General features: G+C 33.4%; 2 protein-coding genes and 3 non-coding genes across 5 annotated transcripts; 3 read left to right on the top strand and 2 right to left on the bottom strand.

Annotated features, from left to right (window-relative positions):
• The first annotated feature begins 482 nt into the window (after positions 1-482).
• On the top strand, positions 483-3,485 carry C04F1.1 (Methyltransferase FkbM domain-containing protein). The gene is made up of 8 exons (NM_059268.4): positions 483-603; positions 712-855; positions 905-1,024; positions 1,232-1,306; positions 1,655-1,805; positions 2,412-2,482; positions 2,529-2,651; positions 3,245-3,485. Exons 1-8 carry the CDS (start codon positions 526-528, stop codon positions 3,407-3,409), a joined length of 927 nt encoding a protein of 308 aa, NP_491669.1. The 5' UTR covers positions 483-525; the 3' UTR covers positions 3,410-3,485.
• On the bottom strand, positions 1,475-1,495 carry 21ur-14650. The gene has a single exon (NR_050138.1).
• Positions 3,486-3,983: 498 nt separating the features above from the next.
• On the bottom strand, positions 3,984-13,219 carry lim-7 (LIM/homeobox protein lim-7). Its single transcript, NM_059267.4, has 9 exons — positions 12,982-13,219; positions 11,221-11,268; positions 11,110-11,174; positions 9,796-9,881; positions 8,773-8,920; positions 8,419-8,624; positions 7,789-8,107; positions 4,831-4,995; positions 3,984-4,622 (listed from the first exon to the last, which is right to left on the bottom strand). Exons 1-9 carry the CDS (start codon positions 13,115-13,117, stop codon positions 4,437-4,439), a joined length of 1,359 nt encoding a protein of 452 aa, NP_491668.1. The 5' UTR covers positions 13,118-13,219; the 3' UTR covers positions 3,984-4,436.
• On the top strand, positions 7,246-7,394 carry C04F1.4. The gene has a single exon (NR_050137.1). It is a non-coding gene; the product is annotated as an Unclassified non-coding RNA C04F1.4 (non-coding RNA).
• C04F1.5 lies at positions 10,271-10,420 on the top strand. Its single transcript, NR_050136.1, has one exon. It is a non-coding gene; the product is annotated as an Unclassified non-coding RNA C04F1.5 (non-coding RNA).
• Positions 13,220-17,408: the final 4,189 nt, after the last annotated feature.

The following is a 17,408-nucleotide window of genomic DNA, read 5'->3' as shown; positions in this document are numbered from 1 at the left end:
AGTACTTTGGCATAACCTGAATATGGATTCAAGTTTCATGAATTGATTGATTTTTATTTGAAGAATAAAGACCTTCTGCTTTTATGAGGTAACATTGTTTAACTCAAACCTACATCTACAGTAATCCAAAAAAATACGAACAGTGTCGATATAAACTGTGCAAAAAACTATACATATATCGAAGTATACATCCCCATTCCAATGCACATTAAAAATATTATTGGTGTACTCTATCATCGTTCCAGAGCATTCTTTTTCAGGAATGTTTCAGGATTTTCCTTTAAAATATTTAAAATTGCTCCTGTAGAGAATGAAGGTCCTGCTTGTTGAAATTTGAATTCAAAATTGAAAGCATTGATAAAATATAAATTAGATACACAAAAAATCGACTGTGTTGTGATTCTTCACAGTAGAATGTTCCAAGCCAGATACGATCTATGCATTTCAATGCGTACATATAATGCCCGTATTTCATTTGTTCCACCAGTTTAGGAAGTTTTTCTTGTATTCAATACATATTCAGATATGAACAGATTCTCACAGATTTCTCTATCAGTTGTAGGAATTTATTTACTGTATTCGCTGCTAGCGTTTTATTTTTCTGTAAGTTTATTTTAAAAAAATTGTAAAAACTGGAATCCTTATAGCTACCACAAAATTAAACTGTTTTCTAAGTTAAATTAACTGTTTCTTTAATTTTGAAACTTTCAGGACGACTATACAGATTGGATTGAATCAGATCAAGATGAAATTGATCTGAAAAGTATAACTTTGAATGGTGACAAAATCGAAATTTTTACAAATTGGCATCATTGTTTCTCTGAAAATATGATGAATATCAATGATTCTGAAAAAGTTGGTTTTATCTCGATGAATTTAATATAAACTTTCAATATGTTTCTAGTTTTGGGACAATTTTGTTGGTGTATCGAGAAAATGTGATTTGGAAGCTAAAGTCAATCAATTGGGAATTGTTACTTTGAAAAATTCGGATGAAATGAAAGAAGTCTTGTTTCCGAAAATTGTAAGCTTTTTTTGCAAGTTTTTTATGTTGAAATTTTTAACTTTTTGGGTTACTTTACCAGTACGTTAACTAAAAGTTATCTTAAATTCAGGAATGTACTGATATTCTCGTGTAAGTTAAATTTGTTAATTTAGGTAGATTTAAAACGTTTCAATTAAACCTGATAACCGTATGGAAAGAATAATGAGTCAACATATATAATTTCAGTTCAATGCGGGTCCTCACAACTTCTTCACAATTGGCGTTGGTAGAGATATTCGAGCAGAAAAACAGTTTAAAAGAGTAAGTGGCTTTTTAGTTTTAAACTTATGTGGAAGAACTATAACTTCTTCTGAACTTCGATTTCTCCCAGATGCTACAACATTTTTTTTTTAACTTTTTGAATGTAACTAAATATCAGAGAATTATGGGTTTTTCTCAAAAGTAATGGTCAATTATTTCATTCGTCTTTTTTCCCATTTGGACAAAACAATGGAAATCTTTCTTTTTGACAAAAATTATATAACGAAGTGGAAAAGGATTTTATCTAGATTTCAAGTACATCCGCAATTATAAATTCTTTTTTATCCCAAATCTATACTAAAACGGTTTTGACAAAACACAAAAATACATTGTTCACTTGTTTTTCAGAAAATGCAGAAACTTGGCAATAATGTGTCATTCTTTGGAGCAGATCCAATTCCATACATAAACGGTGAATTATATTCACAAATTGGAAATTATTTTCCATTAGCAATTGGAGGAAAAAGTGGAATTTCAAATGCACGAGTTATGGAGAAATGTTAGTTTTTATTTTTTCGTTGTGTGGGAAACTAAGAGGTTAAAACTAAAAAGTTGGAGATTTCTACTCAAATTATGACCTAACAGTAAACTGAAAATTTTTGAAAAAAAAAACATTTTTTGGTTTTCCCGAAATTCATCGAAACCTATTGGCGTTAAACAACGAAATACTGTAAGTTAAACCACCGAAATAAGCAATAAGCAAAAAAGTATGATAATAAAATAAAATTTGACTTCCAACGGCTGTGGCACGAAAAAGTTGACAAAATTGAAGATTTTAGCTAAAATTAGCCGAATTTTTTTTTTCGAAGATTGGAACCACTATATAAAATTTTTTTGAGAGATTTCTGAGGTTTTATTACGAAATTCGTTCATCTGATCACAAGTACCCAAACCGCTAGTCCTCTTTTAATACGATTTTATTCTAAAAATGTTTGTCTTGAAGTCAGAATAGATAAGAAACAGCGATGTGTCTGAGATAATGAATTCTGAAAGAAAACTGAAATTCGGTGGAAAATTCCTTATCTTGATTTTTGAAATCTTACATTCTATTTAGAATGTTTCACTTTCTTTTTTAAGAATATAATTACTACGATAACATTTTCAGATGGCTACATTGAAACGAATATGGTTCATATCGATATTGTCTACTTTTTCAAAGAAATTCTCAACATTACTGTAATTTTATTCGAAATTTATTTTTTTTAAATGGTGGTGTTTATAGACTATTGACAATCTTTGGTTTGATGCGGAAGGTGAAGAATTTGGAAATGATTTTTTTGATATTTTCTACAAAAATGGGAGATTTGATCAAAATCAAATAGATGTTTGTCAAATTAATATTGAAGTAAGTTGATAGTGGATAAAGATGCTCTCAAACTTTGGAGGAAACTTATGGAAACTGTTCAAATATGTTTCCAATTTGCTGGTAGGAAGATGTAATGTTATTGTTAGCTTCTAGGTAAATTTCTAGTTTCCAGGATTTTTCTGGCAGCAAACCTCCCCCCATTTCCCAGTGTGTTTCTGTCTAAAATTTGTACTTTAGAAATCTTGCAAATATTTCTCAACATTAATTTTTGTTTTACTCGGCAAACGTTTAACTTTTTATATTTGATTGTTACAAGTAGTTACAAGGGTCACTGATTTAATAAAGTTGCTCTATTTCCAAGAAACGACTATTTGAACTTTTTCAAATATTTGATATTCGGTACTTTTCCGATTTCTGCCCCCCAAAATGTTTTTTATTCATTATTGCAATTTAAATTCTCACGTGAATGTTTATTTCAATACTATTTCAATTTTTAGGCTTAGAAAACAACAATACTAAGTCTGAAATTACAAAAAAGTTCACGTTTCATTAATGAAAATATCGAAAACATTTTGGGGGCAGAAATCGGAAAAGTACCGAATATTCAATTAAAAATAGGATAATGATTTCAGATTCACATTATCTCCGACATTGCTCAACGCAAAGAACAGTTCATGGCATTTTTGAAACGAATTATTGAAGAAAAACGATATGGAGTGTTTTTCGGAGACTCATTTGGACATATTCGAATGTATATGTTTAACTACAATAGCCAATATTGTTTAAATAAATTTTGAATGAACAAAAACTTTTTTTCAAAAGTTTTCTGTTTTGTAGCCTTACCTATACATGTTCCATTCTACGTGCGTCAAATCTAAAAACGTCGGAAATTTTTTTCGTTTCTTTTTTCTCCCCTTTTATCTAATTTTTTAAAACTTCAACATTTATTGTTCAAACGTTGTTCTTATCTCAAAAAAAGAGAAACAGCTGCCCTGGTACCACCCAATACCGCCTCACCGCTTTATCACCAACTTATCATTTTTATTGGTAGTTCGTCTCGAAGCGGCGTCGTCTTTTTGACAAAAAACGATTTATTACGTAAACGAAACGAGAAAACTGGAAACGAAATGAGCAACTGTTGATACTTTCGACCTGCCAGGGCAATAAACAATTTATTTCAAAAAATGTTTGAAATTCCGAGTTTGTAGGTTATTACACAAATTCGACATTTGTTCCGAACTTCAATTTATTATAATTTAGTTTTTTGTCAGAATCCAATTCAAAAAATTAATGTATGTCTAAATACCAAAATTTCTTCGGAAATTAAAATTTTTATAGATTCCTGAACGTTTGTGCAAACTCATCATAAAACACGAATCAATAATATTTTATATTTAAAAAAATATTAAAATAAAGACAATAAGTGAGCAGGTTATTCAATGGGAAATGCATAAGTTAATAATTGACAAGTATTCATTTGAGGAGGAGACATTTGCGGCTTAACCGCTAAATTTAACATTACAAGTTGGTGGATTATTTCTGAAAACAAGGACGGCCTTTAGAAAAAATTACCAAGTTGTAACACGAAAATTCAAGAAATTAACAATTCTACGTCAAAATTCTAGTTGGAGAGAGAGGGAGGGAGGAAATATAAAGAACCGTTATGATACAAACAAAATAATTTTCTGAACTTAAGAATATTTTAAATGTGGCGATAATTTTTAAAAGCTGAAAAAAAGTTAAATTTATATTTTCATTTTTTCCAGTCGTAAGAAGAAAAAATTACAACCACACTTAAAATATGTAAACTATTTAAACTATCGTCTATTCTCCACACGGCGCCGGTGATGATATATCGTGTGATGTTGCAGTGAATGGAGCATGTTGAGGTGAAAAATGAGGAAATACGGATGCTCCAAGTGGTCCCAGTGCTTCAGATGGTGATGTGACGTTTGGAGCAACTGGGGCAAGAATAACCGAAACATCAAATGTCGAAGGAGAGTTGAACATCTGGAAAAAATTTAATTTAAAAATATTTGCTTGCATTATTTAAGGGTCAGAATGGATTTTTAGGAATGGATTTCAAGAATTGGCGTGTGTTGGCTAAAACCTTCTACGGTGTATTCTTAGTTTGTTATGAAGCTGCTATGTTCCGCCAAGTAAGAAGTAACGCAGTTTCGATACATTTAAATGATAAGATTTGTTTAAAAGATCGTACCATAGGATTCCCATATTGAGGAGGCGGTGGTGGTGGTGTACCATTCCATTGTGCAAAATGTTGAATATCAATTGGTCCACCAAGTGTATTATCAATATGTGGTGTAGCTGGTTGAACCATCAAAGGACCGATACCATTTACACGTACCCTATTGAGCACCTCTTCCTGTAAATTAGGATCTCTTTCATCTCATTATACAAAAACCAACATCTTCCATTTCACTGATTCTTCAGTTAGATACAAAAACAAGAGAAACAAGAGAAGTCGGGTGGTTGGTATTAGTGGTAGTAATTAACGAATTACCGCACCGCCCCCATCCCGTATACATCTAATTAGATCAAAGACACTGTAATAATGGAAATGGCGGTAAAAGAAACATGTAGAAAGAGTGTCAAAATGAGACGACGATGATGATGCACAAGAAGACGAGACGAATTTGTTCAGTGACCATGCAAAAAAAGTGAAGGAAAAAGAGAATAGAGAGACAGGTTTTGTTGAAGATTACTGTAGGTTACGGTGGCTTTTACTTTTAAAAAACCTGTGAGTTGTTTTCGCAAGAGAATGAAGCGAAAAAATTAATTTTGGAGTCCAAATTTGGATTTTCTCTTATTTTTAAATTTTAAATTACTGTATTTTTCTTATTAGTACAGTACTTTTTAAATCAATCACTTAATTGCAATACTATTAGAATACAAATTATCAATAAATATTTTGAGCTTGATTCGCTCGAGCATTTACTCAAGATTTTCAAGTGCGGATAAAACACATTTTTCTGAATTATCCTATGCAAAACTTTACAAAACTATACTGGATATGTTGTTAGCTTTCAGGAAACCATCGAAAAAATACAAGGTTTTTTTTCTATTTATTGCAATTGGTTTGACTAAGACGCACTTCTAATAAGGAAAGCACAGTAAACGGTCTTAAAGTGAGGTATTAATTTTTTCAATTTAAACTTGCCCATTCTCGGCATAAATGTTTTATACATAATTAGTAAATATGACTCTACAGGATTACTGTGTGTCCTACCTGCCTGCTTACTACAGCGATCACGTAATAATCTGGGTGATGACCCGACTTATTACCAAAGAACAAACATCTCAGTTTACAAATAGAGATCCCTTCTTTTTTCTCACAGCAGGATGTCTTTCGAGATTTTAAACAAATGGGTAAACATTTGGATGAAGAAGAAGTGGGTTATTGTGATAGTTGATGTTGCCGTGTGGTGCAAAATCAAAACAGTTGGTAAAATGATGGGCAATTTTCGAGTGGTTCTTCTGTCTCTCTCTCCCCCACCGGCACACGGCCATATGGGCCTGAACCGGAACGCCACCTCTTCAGAATTTGAGAAGAAGAGAGAAGAGCACATGAAACGGAACGAGAAGCACTTGAGATAAGCAAAAGTATTGTTTTCAGAAGGGGATTGGTTTTCAGTATTCATGGAACCATGTGCCTGGCACTAACAAAACTAACAGATTTTTCTACGAAAATATATTTGTTAATTTCATTCCAAAAACTTTGCTGAAAAAAAACAAGTTGATGTCATACAAAACTTTGAACTATTTTTCAGCAAAAAGGGATTGTTATATAACTGCAAATGAAACGAAATAACCTACAAATGCTGGTTGAAATAAATTGAGACTAAAATCTCCCATCTCTAAAATTTTGGGAATTTCTTTTCCTAAAAATTATTCTTCAAAGTAAATAGCTAAATGAGACACAAATTTGTCAAAAATAAATTCCTAGTGGAGATGCTCAGTTGTGGCGTCACTTGCGGCCACGTTGAGTCATAATTTTTCTCCATTTTTCACTGTTGGTTAGATCATCAGACATTTCGGGGCATTTCAAAATTAACTTTCGGAGCAAAAACGAGACGTTCAAATTTCCGACTGATACACTTATTCATTCCCTACTCGCCCCCTTTTTTCTCCAAATCTGTTGAATTGTTAGTCAGCGCATCAAACGAAATTAGGAAAGAGTCCAGTGTTCCGAAATGGTTTATGACTGGTCAAACCTCGACGTTTTTGATGACCGCTCCCTTCTTTTCACTTTTTCATCAAATTGGATTGACACTGAGAAAGGAGCTGCTGCTGCTGTTGAACAGATGTTCCTTTTCTTTCCGAATAACCCAATTTTTCAGAACCTTGTGCAAATAAAAATCCAAATAGTCACAATAAAATAGGATTGTTGAAAGTTGCGCAAATTTCAAACTAAATATTCAATTAACATATTTCCAGTTAACAAAACTTTTCAAAACTTATGGGTAAAAATTTTTTTTAAATTGTGAGTTACGGTCAAAAGAAAGTCAAAAAGTCATAGACTTGCATTCAATTTTAACATTATTTTTGGAATGTTACTTGAAAAAAATTTGAAATCTTCCCCTAGTGGGACGTCTCATATCCGGTTTCCACACCTAGAATCCCCTAAAGGAAAGCTTCTTTTCCGTGAATTAACACTGATGAATTGCTCAAGACAAGAGACGGATGAATCTAGTTAGTTATAGCAAAAAGAGTGTGAGATAGTGAGAGAGTGTTAGTGAATTAGGGGACGAGGGGACCACGACGCAATCAAAACTAATTACGAGCCGAGCACATAGACACACACACATAGAATGCGCAATTCACTAATTGGGTTACTGTAGGTGTATGTGAAGCTGGAAAAGGAAAATTTATGCGATTTACATATTTATATTCACAATAATTATCACAGAATATTTATGTTAAATTGAAAAGATATTGGAAAGAAAGTGGGAGAAAAAAGTGGCAGTGGTAGTGGAAAATATCATCAAAGGTTTGATTTTTAAATGAATATGGCATCGCAATTTATACGAATATCTTGATGATATTTCCCCTTTTAACCGAGTATCAAAGTTTCATAAATAAATGAAAGTTAGAAAATAGAAAGAGGAGGTTGCTGATCACAATACAACATTGAAGTAGGCTTGCTATCAAAACATACTCGTTCAGAGTTTAGCCGATTCTCTGTTATTTGAATTTGTCGCTTCTTGTCCTTGCATCGTTTATTCTGGAACCATACTCGTATCACTCGTGCACTGAGTCCAGTCATCTCAACAAGTCGTTCTTTCAGAGTTGCATCAGGTCGAGAATTAATCGAATAGCAGTCTCGAAGAATTTTGAGCTGATTTTCGTTGAGCACAGTCCTGACACGTGTCGCTTGCTTATCCTTTTTCTTTTTTCCACAACTACTCGTTGAGCCACCAGAACCACTGTTATGATGACCGAAAAGTGGGGTTCGGACTCCATCGGATTTGGGAGATCTGAAAAAAATCAAACATTTTCAATAAGTTTATTTTTTATTAAAATTCAGTGTCAGTGCTGTTTGATTTCAAGCAACACGTGTTATCCACCTTTTTATATTCCAAATACATGATCACAGGCGGTAAAGATAAAAAGGCAGATGTTGCTGCCAACCAGGTGCATTTGCTCACTAGATTAAGCAACTCCTTCATGCTCACTTTCGATAAGGTAATATTGGTAAATAGAAGTGTCAAGTGGAGTGAAAAAACACCTGGCTCTTCTCGAAAAAGCACTTATTGCTTTTTTGTTTTGTTTAAATCAATTCAATTACCCTAAAGGACTTGATGTGTTATTGTCAAGTGAAGTCAATGTGGATCTCTCCTCATCCCATTCATCCTCATCAAAATTTGAACTTGAATTGTTGTTATCATTGTTGTTATTGTTATTCAATTTTGAATAATCTGGAACTGAAGCTGATGTATCTGGATTGTCAAGTCCCCGGCAGTCTGATCGACAGTATAAGCTGTTATTTTTGATCTGTAATATATTTTTAGATGCAAGGATTAATGTGTTCCATAATTGTTAGACAAATATTATGCAACCGAATGGTTACTATTATAATATATAATATTATAAGATTGTGATAGTCTTTTTCAATAATAAGAAGAATACAAATATATCTCACCTGAAACTCTTCTCCAGTTTGTAATCGTTTTTCACAGGCAACACACGCAAAGCAGTTGAGATGGAACACATTTTGGGGTCCAGCCCTCATCACGAGATCAGTTTTGTCAAAATCTCCATGGCATCGAGAGCAACGTGTTGTAAATAACCTGAAATAAATATATGAAAAGAGCACTGTATGTTTGTATATATGTCACAATTTCCGTTTCTCCCCTTTTCGGTTGTTTTCACGTTTTCACACCTTCAGACGCCAGATGGCGGCGAGCTTTAGAAGAGGAAGGAAGATGCTCCAGGCGGTGCCGTTTTTATAGTGATTACGTGAACGCTTCCGGTTGATTTCGGCGGCAAATTAGCGTGGTCACCCTGTTATTAGTGCAAAGCTAGCAATTTTACCGGATCCTATTAGCTTTTGGCTGTAGATATGCTTGCTATCAAGTCAAGTATGTTTCGCTATTTTTGAAATTTATTTTAAAAAATACTTTTAAAAAATCACTGTCTATTTTTGAAATTTCAAACGTTAAAAAATATTGACAAATTCGCTGTAGGCCTGTCTTACCAACTTGGTAAGAAAATCTGTGCAAATATGACAGTAACTCGGAGAATGAAACACTTGACACTCACTTCAAAATTTGGTTACATATTCTTGCACACTACCTAATCCCATGCGTAATTCACATCTATAGTCAAATACAGTAATCATAATCCCCATATAAAAATGTTGGATAGTTTTCACGCTTCATTCTCCCAAGTTATCCGGGGGTCTCTATTATGCAAATGCATCCATTAAAAGAGCGCAACATTTTCCAAACTTATTATTATTATTATTTATAATAGTAAGTGAGTCAACACCCCATTCCCTGTCTTCCCAAAGTCATTGTACTCGGGGAAGTAAGCGAAAGAGAGACAGGTGTATGCTCCGTTTTCCGGCGGAAGTAAGGTAATTGTCTATTTCACTTTGACTCTTCATGATCGTTTATGGAAGTAACTACACAAAAAGATGCACATCTGCCATCATTTGACCTACCTTCTGTAATCATCCCGGCAATACGTTTGTCCATTTTTCACGAATGCTGTCTGGTTTTCGTCGAGTGGGCGAGAGCATTGGACACACTGAAATTTTAAATTTTAATTAAACGGGTTTGTATTAAAATCCTGCCTGAAAATTTTATTCATAAAACATTATATTTTGTTATATTACAGTTGCAAAAATATTTTAAGGGTATTTTTAGTACGGTCTCGCATCCTTCGTTTTTCAACAAGATAATTATTTTTAGAGAAAACATTTTTGGAAAAATCGAAGAAATGTTCAAAATTAGGGGGAATCCGCTACAGTTTTTTTTAGTTTTCAAAGGATCACATCTTTTTGCGAAGCCTTCATTTGACAAGTTTTTGTTCGTGGTGAGAGTTGACAATGTCAAAATTCCACAACTGGGTTACTATGCGGTAAACAGGTAAATAGTTAACTGAATAGCGTGATCTATTCTACTACTGTTTAGGTATTCATCGCCTATTCCAACACGACAGATGGTTGCCACCTTGACTGGTCACGCAAGGGTCCCTCTGTCCCAGTGAGTTGTATACACCAATCTTCACACTCAAAAAATCAACAAAATGCGCGAATTTGCGCAGTAATTTGATCCGTCTCTTCCGTGCTTCTCCCCCTTTTTATGCTTCCTGGTCAACACGTTTTGATTTTTTTCTTTTCTTTTTTTCCGTCTTTGTCTCATTTCATTTCATCATCATTGCCCTTTCTCCTCCCCCTTCCCTTTTTTGTATAATATTCACTTTTTGTCCTTTGCTTAAAAGTCGTGGGGCAAGAGCAAAAAGTACAATGACCCGGAATAAAGGTATCAAATTGGTGAATAATTCAAAAGGAGCAGAAAAGAGAAAAGGGGAAAAGGTTGGAATTCTGAATAATATGCAAAATGGAAATCCTACATACATATAGAAACATACATCAAAATGTTGAATAAAAGAACAAACAATGTGTCAAGTCATGCGTGTAAATTCTCTCTTTACTGGACTTTTGTAGCTTTAAGGTATTAAGACAGTTGGAGGGGCTCATTGTGCAATACATTTTTGAATGAGATCATTTGGAATGAATTAGGTTTTCTTGTGAAAATCCACCCCCGTGTAATTTTCGAAATTGTTGTTTAGAAAAAAAACCATGAGACTACACTGCACTCAATTAGTATCTCGGTTGTTGTTTGTTCTATCGAAAAGGTTGTGTATTTTTATTATTTTTGATATATTCAAAACAAACTGAGATAAAATCCTTCAAAGTGAGACGAGATACTTATAAACCATTTTTCAGTTATAAAAATGTTCAAAAACTCACTTTTAGACATTGAGCGTGAAATTCCAGATTGGGATTGACCCTGAGGAAGTACCGATCTGATATTTCTGAAAATAAATAATTTTTTGGAATTTAGTCCCCGAAAGAGCTTACCCAATCGACAGCCGGCACAAACTGCCATCGGTGGTTGGTGCTGACGTTCTGAAAAATGAAAGCTCGATTAACTTTACTCTAACCCAAATTACCCGTCGACTTTGATTTGAAGATTACAGGGTTTGTGAGAGGAGGGGAGCTCAAGCTTTATTTAGGGAAAAGTAATAGAAAGAGGGGAGGGCCACGCGCACAAATGGATAATGATACCCAGTTAGGTGTCATGAAGGGGTTCATGGCTTCAAGAAAAAAGTGAAGAAAGGCAGGGAGAGCCTAACAAAACTCATAAAATAGCTCATTTGTGGGGTGTTTGGGGATGTTAGTAGCTGCCAAAACGTTTTTTATTTTATTTTTGCCCTCTTCTGTCAGCACTGTTTTGCCACGTCATTAATTTTATTGAGCTCCGTTTTTATTCGGAAGAATTTAAAGTCGACAGCTTCCTACTGTTTAAAAAATAACATATTAAAATGTTCTAATTTTAAAACTATAACAACTAAAGGTAGTCATTTCAAACTATTGATAATCCCCTTGTTCAACATTTGACATCTTATTTTAGGAAGTAAACTGGCCGTTGACAAACAAGAAGTAACAATCCCAAAAAAAGAAGGAAAGTTTACTTAATATAAGCAATTATAAACACCCCACCACTACAGTAATCATAATCGGAGCGGCGGCAAATAACTACTTATTTGGGAGGAGAGTGTTGCGATTTGAAATTAGAATTGAAAATTGACCTAGAGAAAAACTTTTTTTGAAGAAAATTAGGTTTTAAAAACTTTCGGAATACAAAACTGTGAAAAGTTAATTTTTATTAATATCATATATTTATTTGAAAACTTTCTAGGTTAAGTTTTCGAGGCCAAGAAAATCGAGAAAATCTGGTTGGGTTGTTGAAATCTTCAAACCGGATATGTACATGTGATGTGCATAAGGCGATTATAGCTTAGATCTTCATCGAAGGACCAGATGAAGTTATGCGTTTTTAAGACAACAAGAAGAAGGTGGAAAAGAAAAAAGTAAAAGAGGAGGGGGACAAATGGAATGAAAGAAATAGCGATTTTTGTTTTCTTTTAAACTTTCAGAACTTGATTGAACTAAGAGCTTTTTGATGGAGCCTCCCATTTGTTCCCCACCCCCATCATATCGTTTAATCAACAAAATATATTTTTGTGTGAGACCCCCCGATTCTTTTGTTTGCCAAACTGGTGAATAAGCAAGGTGTCATGGAAAAATGTGTAGCTCAAATGGGTTTTTTCTACCAAGAAATTTAGTAATGTTATATGACTTCAAAATTTTTTGGAAGTGAGCCCATTAAGTTCAGACACCTTTCGGAACTTTGCTCATTTATTCATTGGCTCATCCCTATAAGTAGTATGGGAAAAGAATCGGAAGAGCACCAGAGCTTCAGATAAAAAAGTTGCAAAATTCAGGGGAAAATAGACGGATATTTAAGGCTTAGAAGTGCGAATAATCTTTTTTTCCAGATTTTCTCCCTCTCCTTCTTTCGATTTTGTTATTGCAGGGATTTTGACATTTTAAGATTTATTTTTCAAGATTAAGTGGAGTTTGAGAGAAGGTGTTGTATTCTTAGATCTGTTAGATGTCTTTTCAAATGGAAATTTTATGAATCTAACTTAACTTTTGTTTTGAATTTTTTAAGCTGTGATTTTCAGAAAATTTACAAAAAAATTTTTTCCGGATGTAAATTCTTTGAAATATTTTGGCCCACGCTTAACATTTTCAAATTAAAAAAAAAACACTCACGTTCAACAGGAGAATCAAGGCACAAGTACTTGGTATCCGGTTCGTCTTTCCAAAATGATCCACCAATTTCGAGATCCGATGTTCCTGGAGATGTCAGTGAGAATTGCTCATAACCATTTCGCATACAGATGTTCATGCCGTTGAACAGATATAGAAGTTTGTGATTGATTACTAGATACACACAAACACAGATAGGACAGTTGGAAGTGTCACAAACGAAAAGAGAACCGAGAGCCCTGGGACCCACGGAGAGACAAGAAAGTGGGCGGAGTCATTGAGCGGGCGGACGACGAGCGACTGGTTGGTAGACTCCACCTACTAAGTGAGGAGAACGAAAGAAGTGAGAAGAAAACCAGCCGGATGTGAACACCCAAGTGATAGAATAAGAGTGTGAACATCCTGATTTTGTGGATATGGTAACCTATATTTCTTTTATTTGTAATTAATTGGATTAAAGCAGTTTTGTGTGAACTATTTGGATCATGAAAAAGTTTAAAAAATGACATTTCAAATGCCAAAAAAATTTTTGAGACAGTTAAATGTTACTGGCAAAATATATTCTATGAAATTACTCATCAAGATTGAAGTAATGAGCAAAAAATTATATTTAAACATTTAGAAAATTTCGAAATTTTTGAACAAAATTGTCTGCTCCTGAAAAAATTAAGAATTAAGGAAAGTAATGTGAGAAATTTGACCTCACTTTAGTTTCACAATTAAAGTTTCAAAATTAAATTACAAATCGCTTAGGACGTTTAAATTTCATAACCCTAGATTTTAGAGTTCAAAATCCATCCTATATTTTAGTCAAATTTTCTCGTACATTTTCAAATGTTTTTCTAGTTTCCTTTAGCTTCCATACTAATATCTCCGCGTACTACAGTTTAAGACAATAAACTCACAAAGTGTAGAACATCTTCAGAGTCTATAAATTATTCATGTAACTTTTCCAAAAAATGGCTGCAATACTGAAAAAATGTGGTATGTTTGCTTCGATCTTTAACACAATCATTTTTCTGATATTTAAATCAGAAACTGACTGGTTCTCTCAGAGGTTTAAAGTATTATGTTCATTGATGAATATTTTAAAAAATTGAGAAAAAAAATTGAAATCAGAAAACATGAGAATTCAACAAGATTATCCCTGGAAATATCTTCTTATCCGGATTCAACCTGACCCTCATTCTTCCTTTGGCTGGTGGACGCCATATTTTCCTTATTGAAAACTATCTAGAAACTAGAAATATGTTTTATTTTATTTTATTTTTGAGTCTCTCTTAGAGTTCATATCGATTGAAATATAGACTTGAAGTCCCAATTAGTCTTGCGTCCCTAATAGTATTGCACTTCTTCGTTAGTATTGCAAACTCTTCATTCTTTTAGTCAAAAAAATTGTACGAAAAGTGAATTTGCAGTTTCTATAGAGTTGCACTCTTAAATTAGCCGACACGTGGACATATGTATGTTTTAACTGATTCCCCCACTTCCTGTATACCTCAAAAGGTGTGAAATAACGAATGAAAAGATGAACATGCATGCGAGAGAAGGTGATAACGGACAAGTATTCGAGGATACTGTAGATTCCATCGATTGATAAGGATTTGAAAGATAAGATGATTAAATGGATGCTGGATTAATCCAGAATATTGGAAAATTTTTAGAACCGGGGAGAAATGTGAAAAATTTACAGCCATTTTTCAACTATTGTGGTGTAAGAGAAAACAAACTTTACAAGTTATATTTCATAGTTTATCGTATTCCATTTAAAAAAATATTTTTCCAAAACACGAAGAAATAGAAAGACCGAAATACAAAATTTTGTAATTTAAATTTTTTAATCTCGAAAATTTCTACATTTTGTACGAAAGTAAGTTTTGCAGTTTTTTGAACACTTCGAGAAAAGCTAGAAATCAATTTTCGCTAAAAAAAAAAGAGAAAACCGATAACTATGACTTACAAAAAAGATATATGCATATTGAAGAAAAAAACGTTATTCTCCAAAAGTCAATGATTTCCTGTTCAGATCACGCACAGTCTCACCTAAATATTGATTCTACGCGTGGTCATCTTCTCTCTCACTATTTTACAACTCAAAAGGTCCCGACAGGAAGTGAGCACATCGGGTAGGAATTAGAAGACACGTGGCAGACTCGAGAAGGTTTTCGAGTTTTCTCGATGGATAGGGAGTTGATCTTAATTAAAGGTTTAGTAGCGCCTGTGACGATTTTGTCAAAATGCATTTAAAATGGTAAAAAAAACTTAATGTCTACATCTAAAAGGTTTCATATTTTTCACAATTTTCAGTCAAAGTTTTGGCAAGTTATAAAAAATTCGAAAAACTCGGAGGTTTTCGGAAGCATTGCTGCAGGTTTGAAAGCCTTCAATATTCAAATACAAACAGATAAATGAAATCAAGAAATAAAACTCGTGAAGAAACTTTTTTGATCGACTTCCAAAACTATGAAAACTGAATAATTGCCACTTTTTGATTGAAATTAAAGAATTTAAAACAATTTTCGAAAAAAATTTCTATGATATTTCGTCATTTTAGCTATATAAGTTTCTCAATTTCGTTCCCATGATTGTTCTAAATCTGAACATATCAATGACATTTTGATGTTAGCCTCCTGTTAACACTTCAAACATCTACACAATATTCTCAGTGGGATACATCCAAGTATTTTGGAATTCTAGACACCTGACAGATGGGGAAACAATATGATATATTTCAGTGTCGAGGTGTGAGTGTGCATTCATACAAACTGTAAGGAACGTGTTTAAGTTCAACTAAATAATATTATGGAAAATGTATTAAAGAAAACAAAACGTTTTTAGTGTGATTTGAATTGAAAATTAGAGATTTTTTAAACTGTTTTCTGCGCCAAAATTTGAAAATAATGAAGTCATGCAACTTTTATTTTTGAAAACTGGTGAGCGCTTGAAATAAACAGAAAAACTTATGTAATCGTTCAACAGTTATATTCAATAATTTCAGTTGGGTAAAAACGGTCGAAGGAAATTCTTAAAGGAAAAAAGTAGCTTGAATTGTAGTATGATGAGCTCATAAAATGTGAAAAGAAATCAGGGGGTGGCCACGAAGTACAACTGATTTCTTAATCCTTGACGGAGAGGGATCAGCCAACCTCATTATCTGTTTCTCACTTTTTGATTTTTAATCTTTTTTCCGGGTAATCTTCACGTTTGACAATGAAATCTATTCATTCAATTTCATGTGAATAGCATACAAACTAATAAGTTGTGAAAACAAAATGCCAAGAAGGTGGATTTTCTTGAGTTGTGATCATGTTTTGAAGGTTTGAAATATGGTTGATACAAATAACAAATCACAACTATGAGGAGGGTTTACAGGCCTTTTAGAAAAAATTAGATTCAAAAATTATACAATTTACAATTTTTCCAACAAAATGCACATTAACTTACTGAAAACAAAAGAAATATTCCATGCAATACGGCAATTCACAATGTTCATCGAACCAAATCAAATGCTTACCTGGTAATGAAAATAAATGAGTTGCATTGCTCATTAAAAGCATTTCGAAAGAAGGTGTGTGTTTGGCTCACGAAGTTTCATATGGAAAGTTCTGAAAATTTTATGTTTGATTTTTTAAATTTTGAAACTGAATCATGAAAAAATAAGGAGATTCCTTTTAATGGGATTCTAACATTTTTTTACAAAAAATAAAGAAATCTCGAATTTTATTGAAAGGGTCTAGAATCTTACTACAAAAATCCAATCAGAAGATCTAAAGAAAATCAATAAACCACTTATAAAAGTTCGATGACTTTTTACAAAATCAAACGTTGAAATCACTAATTCAATAAAGTTAACTTGCAGTTTTTTAGGTCGCCCAATATTTCGGCGGGTGAGATGAGGGAGAGGCTTCCTTCGGTTTGTGAAAATCGAGACGGTCCCGCCCCAAAACATCTCCCATTTCATTTGGGAGCTGTGCTTTTGGCATAAAGAATTGGGAGGGGCCATGTTTGGGAAGAGAAGAACGTATCTGCATTACACATGTATGCATGTGCATTCTTCTGTGTTTACATGGAGCATCAGACTCATTCAGACATCCCACCCTCACATCCGAGCAAAAAAAAAACAGAACAGAGATTCCAAATTTAGAACAAACAGTCGGTTTTTTGGTCAAATTGATTACGGTAATCGGGACCAGTGGTGAGATTTTAGGAGTCTAATTGTTATAACATTAACAAAAAAAATTCTTGCCTACCTAGGACCTTCCAGGCGGCCAACAGTTGCCGCACGCCAGCAAAGTACACTTGAAAACTTTTAATTATGTTTAACTTTAATTTAAGCAATAAAATGTGAGTTTGAAATTTTGAATTCCACACAAAATACAGGAATATATAAGGCTTTTGGGCAAACTTTGGACGTAATCGTCGGAAAACGT

The sequence above is a fragment of the Caenorhabditis elegans genome, chromosome I, assembly GCF_000002985.6.
Source record: "Caenorhabditis elegans chromosome I".
Classification (NCBI taxonomy): domain Eukaryota; kingdom Metazoa; phylum Nematoda; class Chromadorea; order Rhabditida; family Rhabditidae; genus Caenorhabditis; species Caenorhabditis elegans.
Note: the sequence above shows the minus strand (reverse complement) of the source record. Positions and strands in the feature narration are given on the sequence as shown.

Coding starts and splice junctions, on each gene's coding strand:
- C04F1.1 (NM_059268.4), top strand. CDS start 526: ATGAACAGATTCTCACAGATTTCTCTATCAGTTGTAGGAATTTATTTA. Junction 604..711: donor TGCTAGCGTTTTATTTTTCT/GTAAGTTTATTT, acceptor TGAAACTTTCAG/GACGACTATACAGATTGGAT. Junction 1,806..2,411: donor TGCACGAGTTATGGAGAAAT/GTTAGTTTTTAT, acceptor TAACATTTTCAG/ATGGCTACATTGAAACGAAT.
- lim-7 (NM_059267.4), bottom strand. CDS start 13,117: ATGAACATCTGTATGCGAAATGGTTATGAGCAATTCTCACTGACATCT. Junction 11,269..12,981: donor CCTTGATTCTCCTGTTGAAC/GTGAGTGTTTTT, acceptor TTCATTTTTCAG/AACGTCAGCACCAACCACCG. Junction 11,175..11,220: donor TTGTGCCGGCTGTCGATTGG/GTAAGCTCTTTC, acceptor ATTTATTTTCAG/AAATATCAGATCGGTACTTC.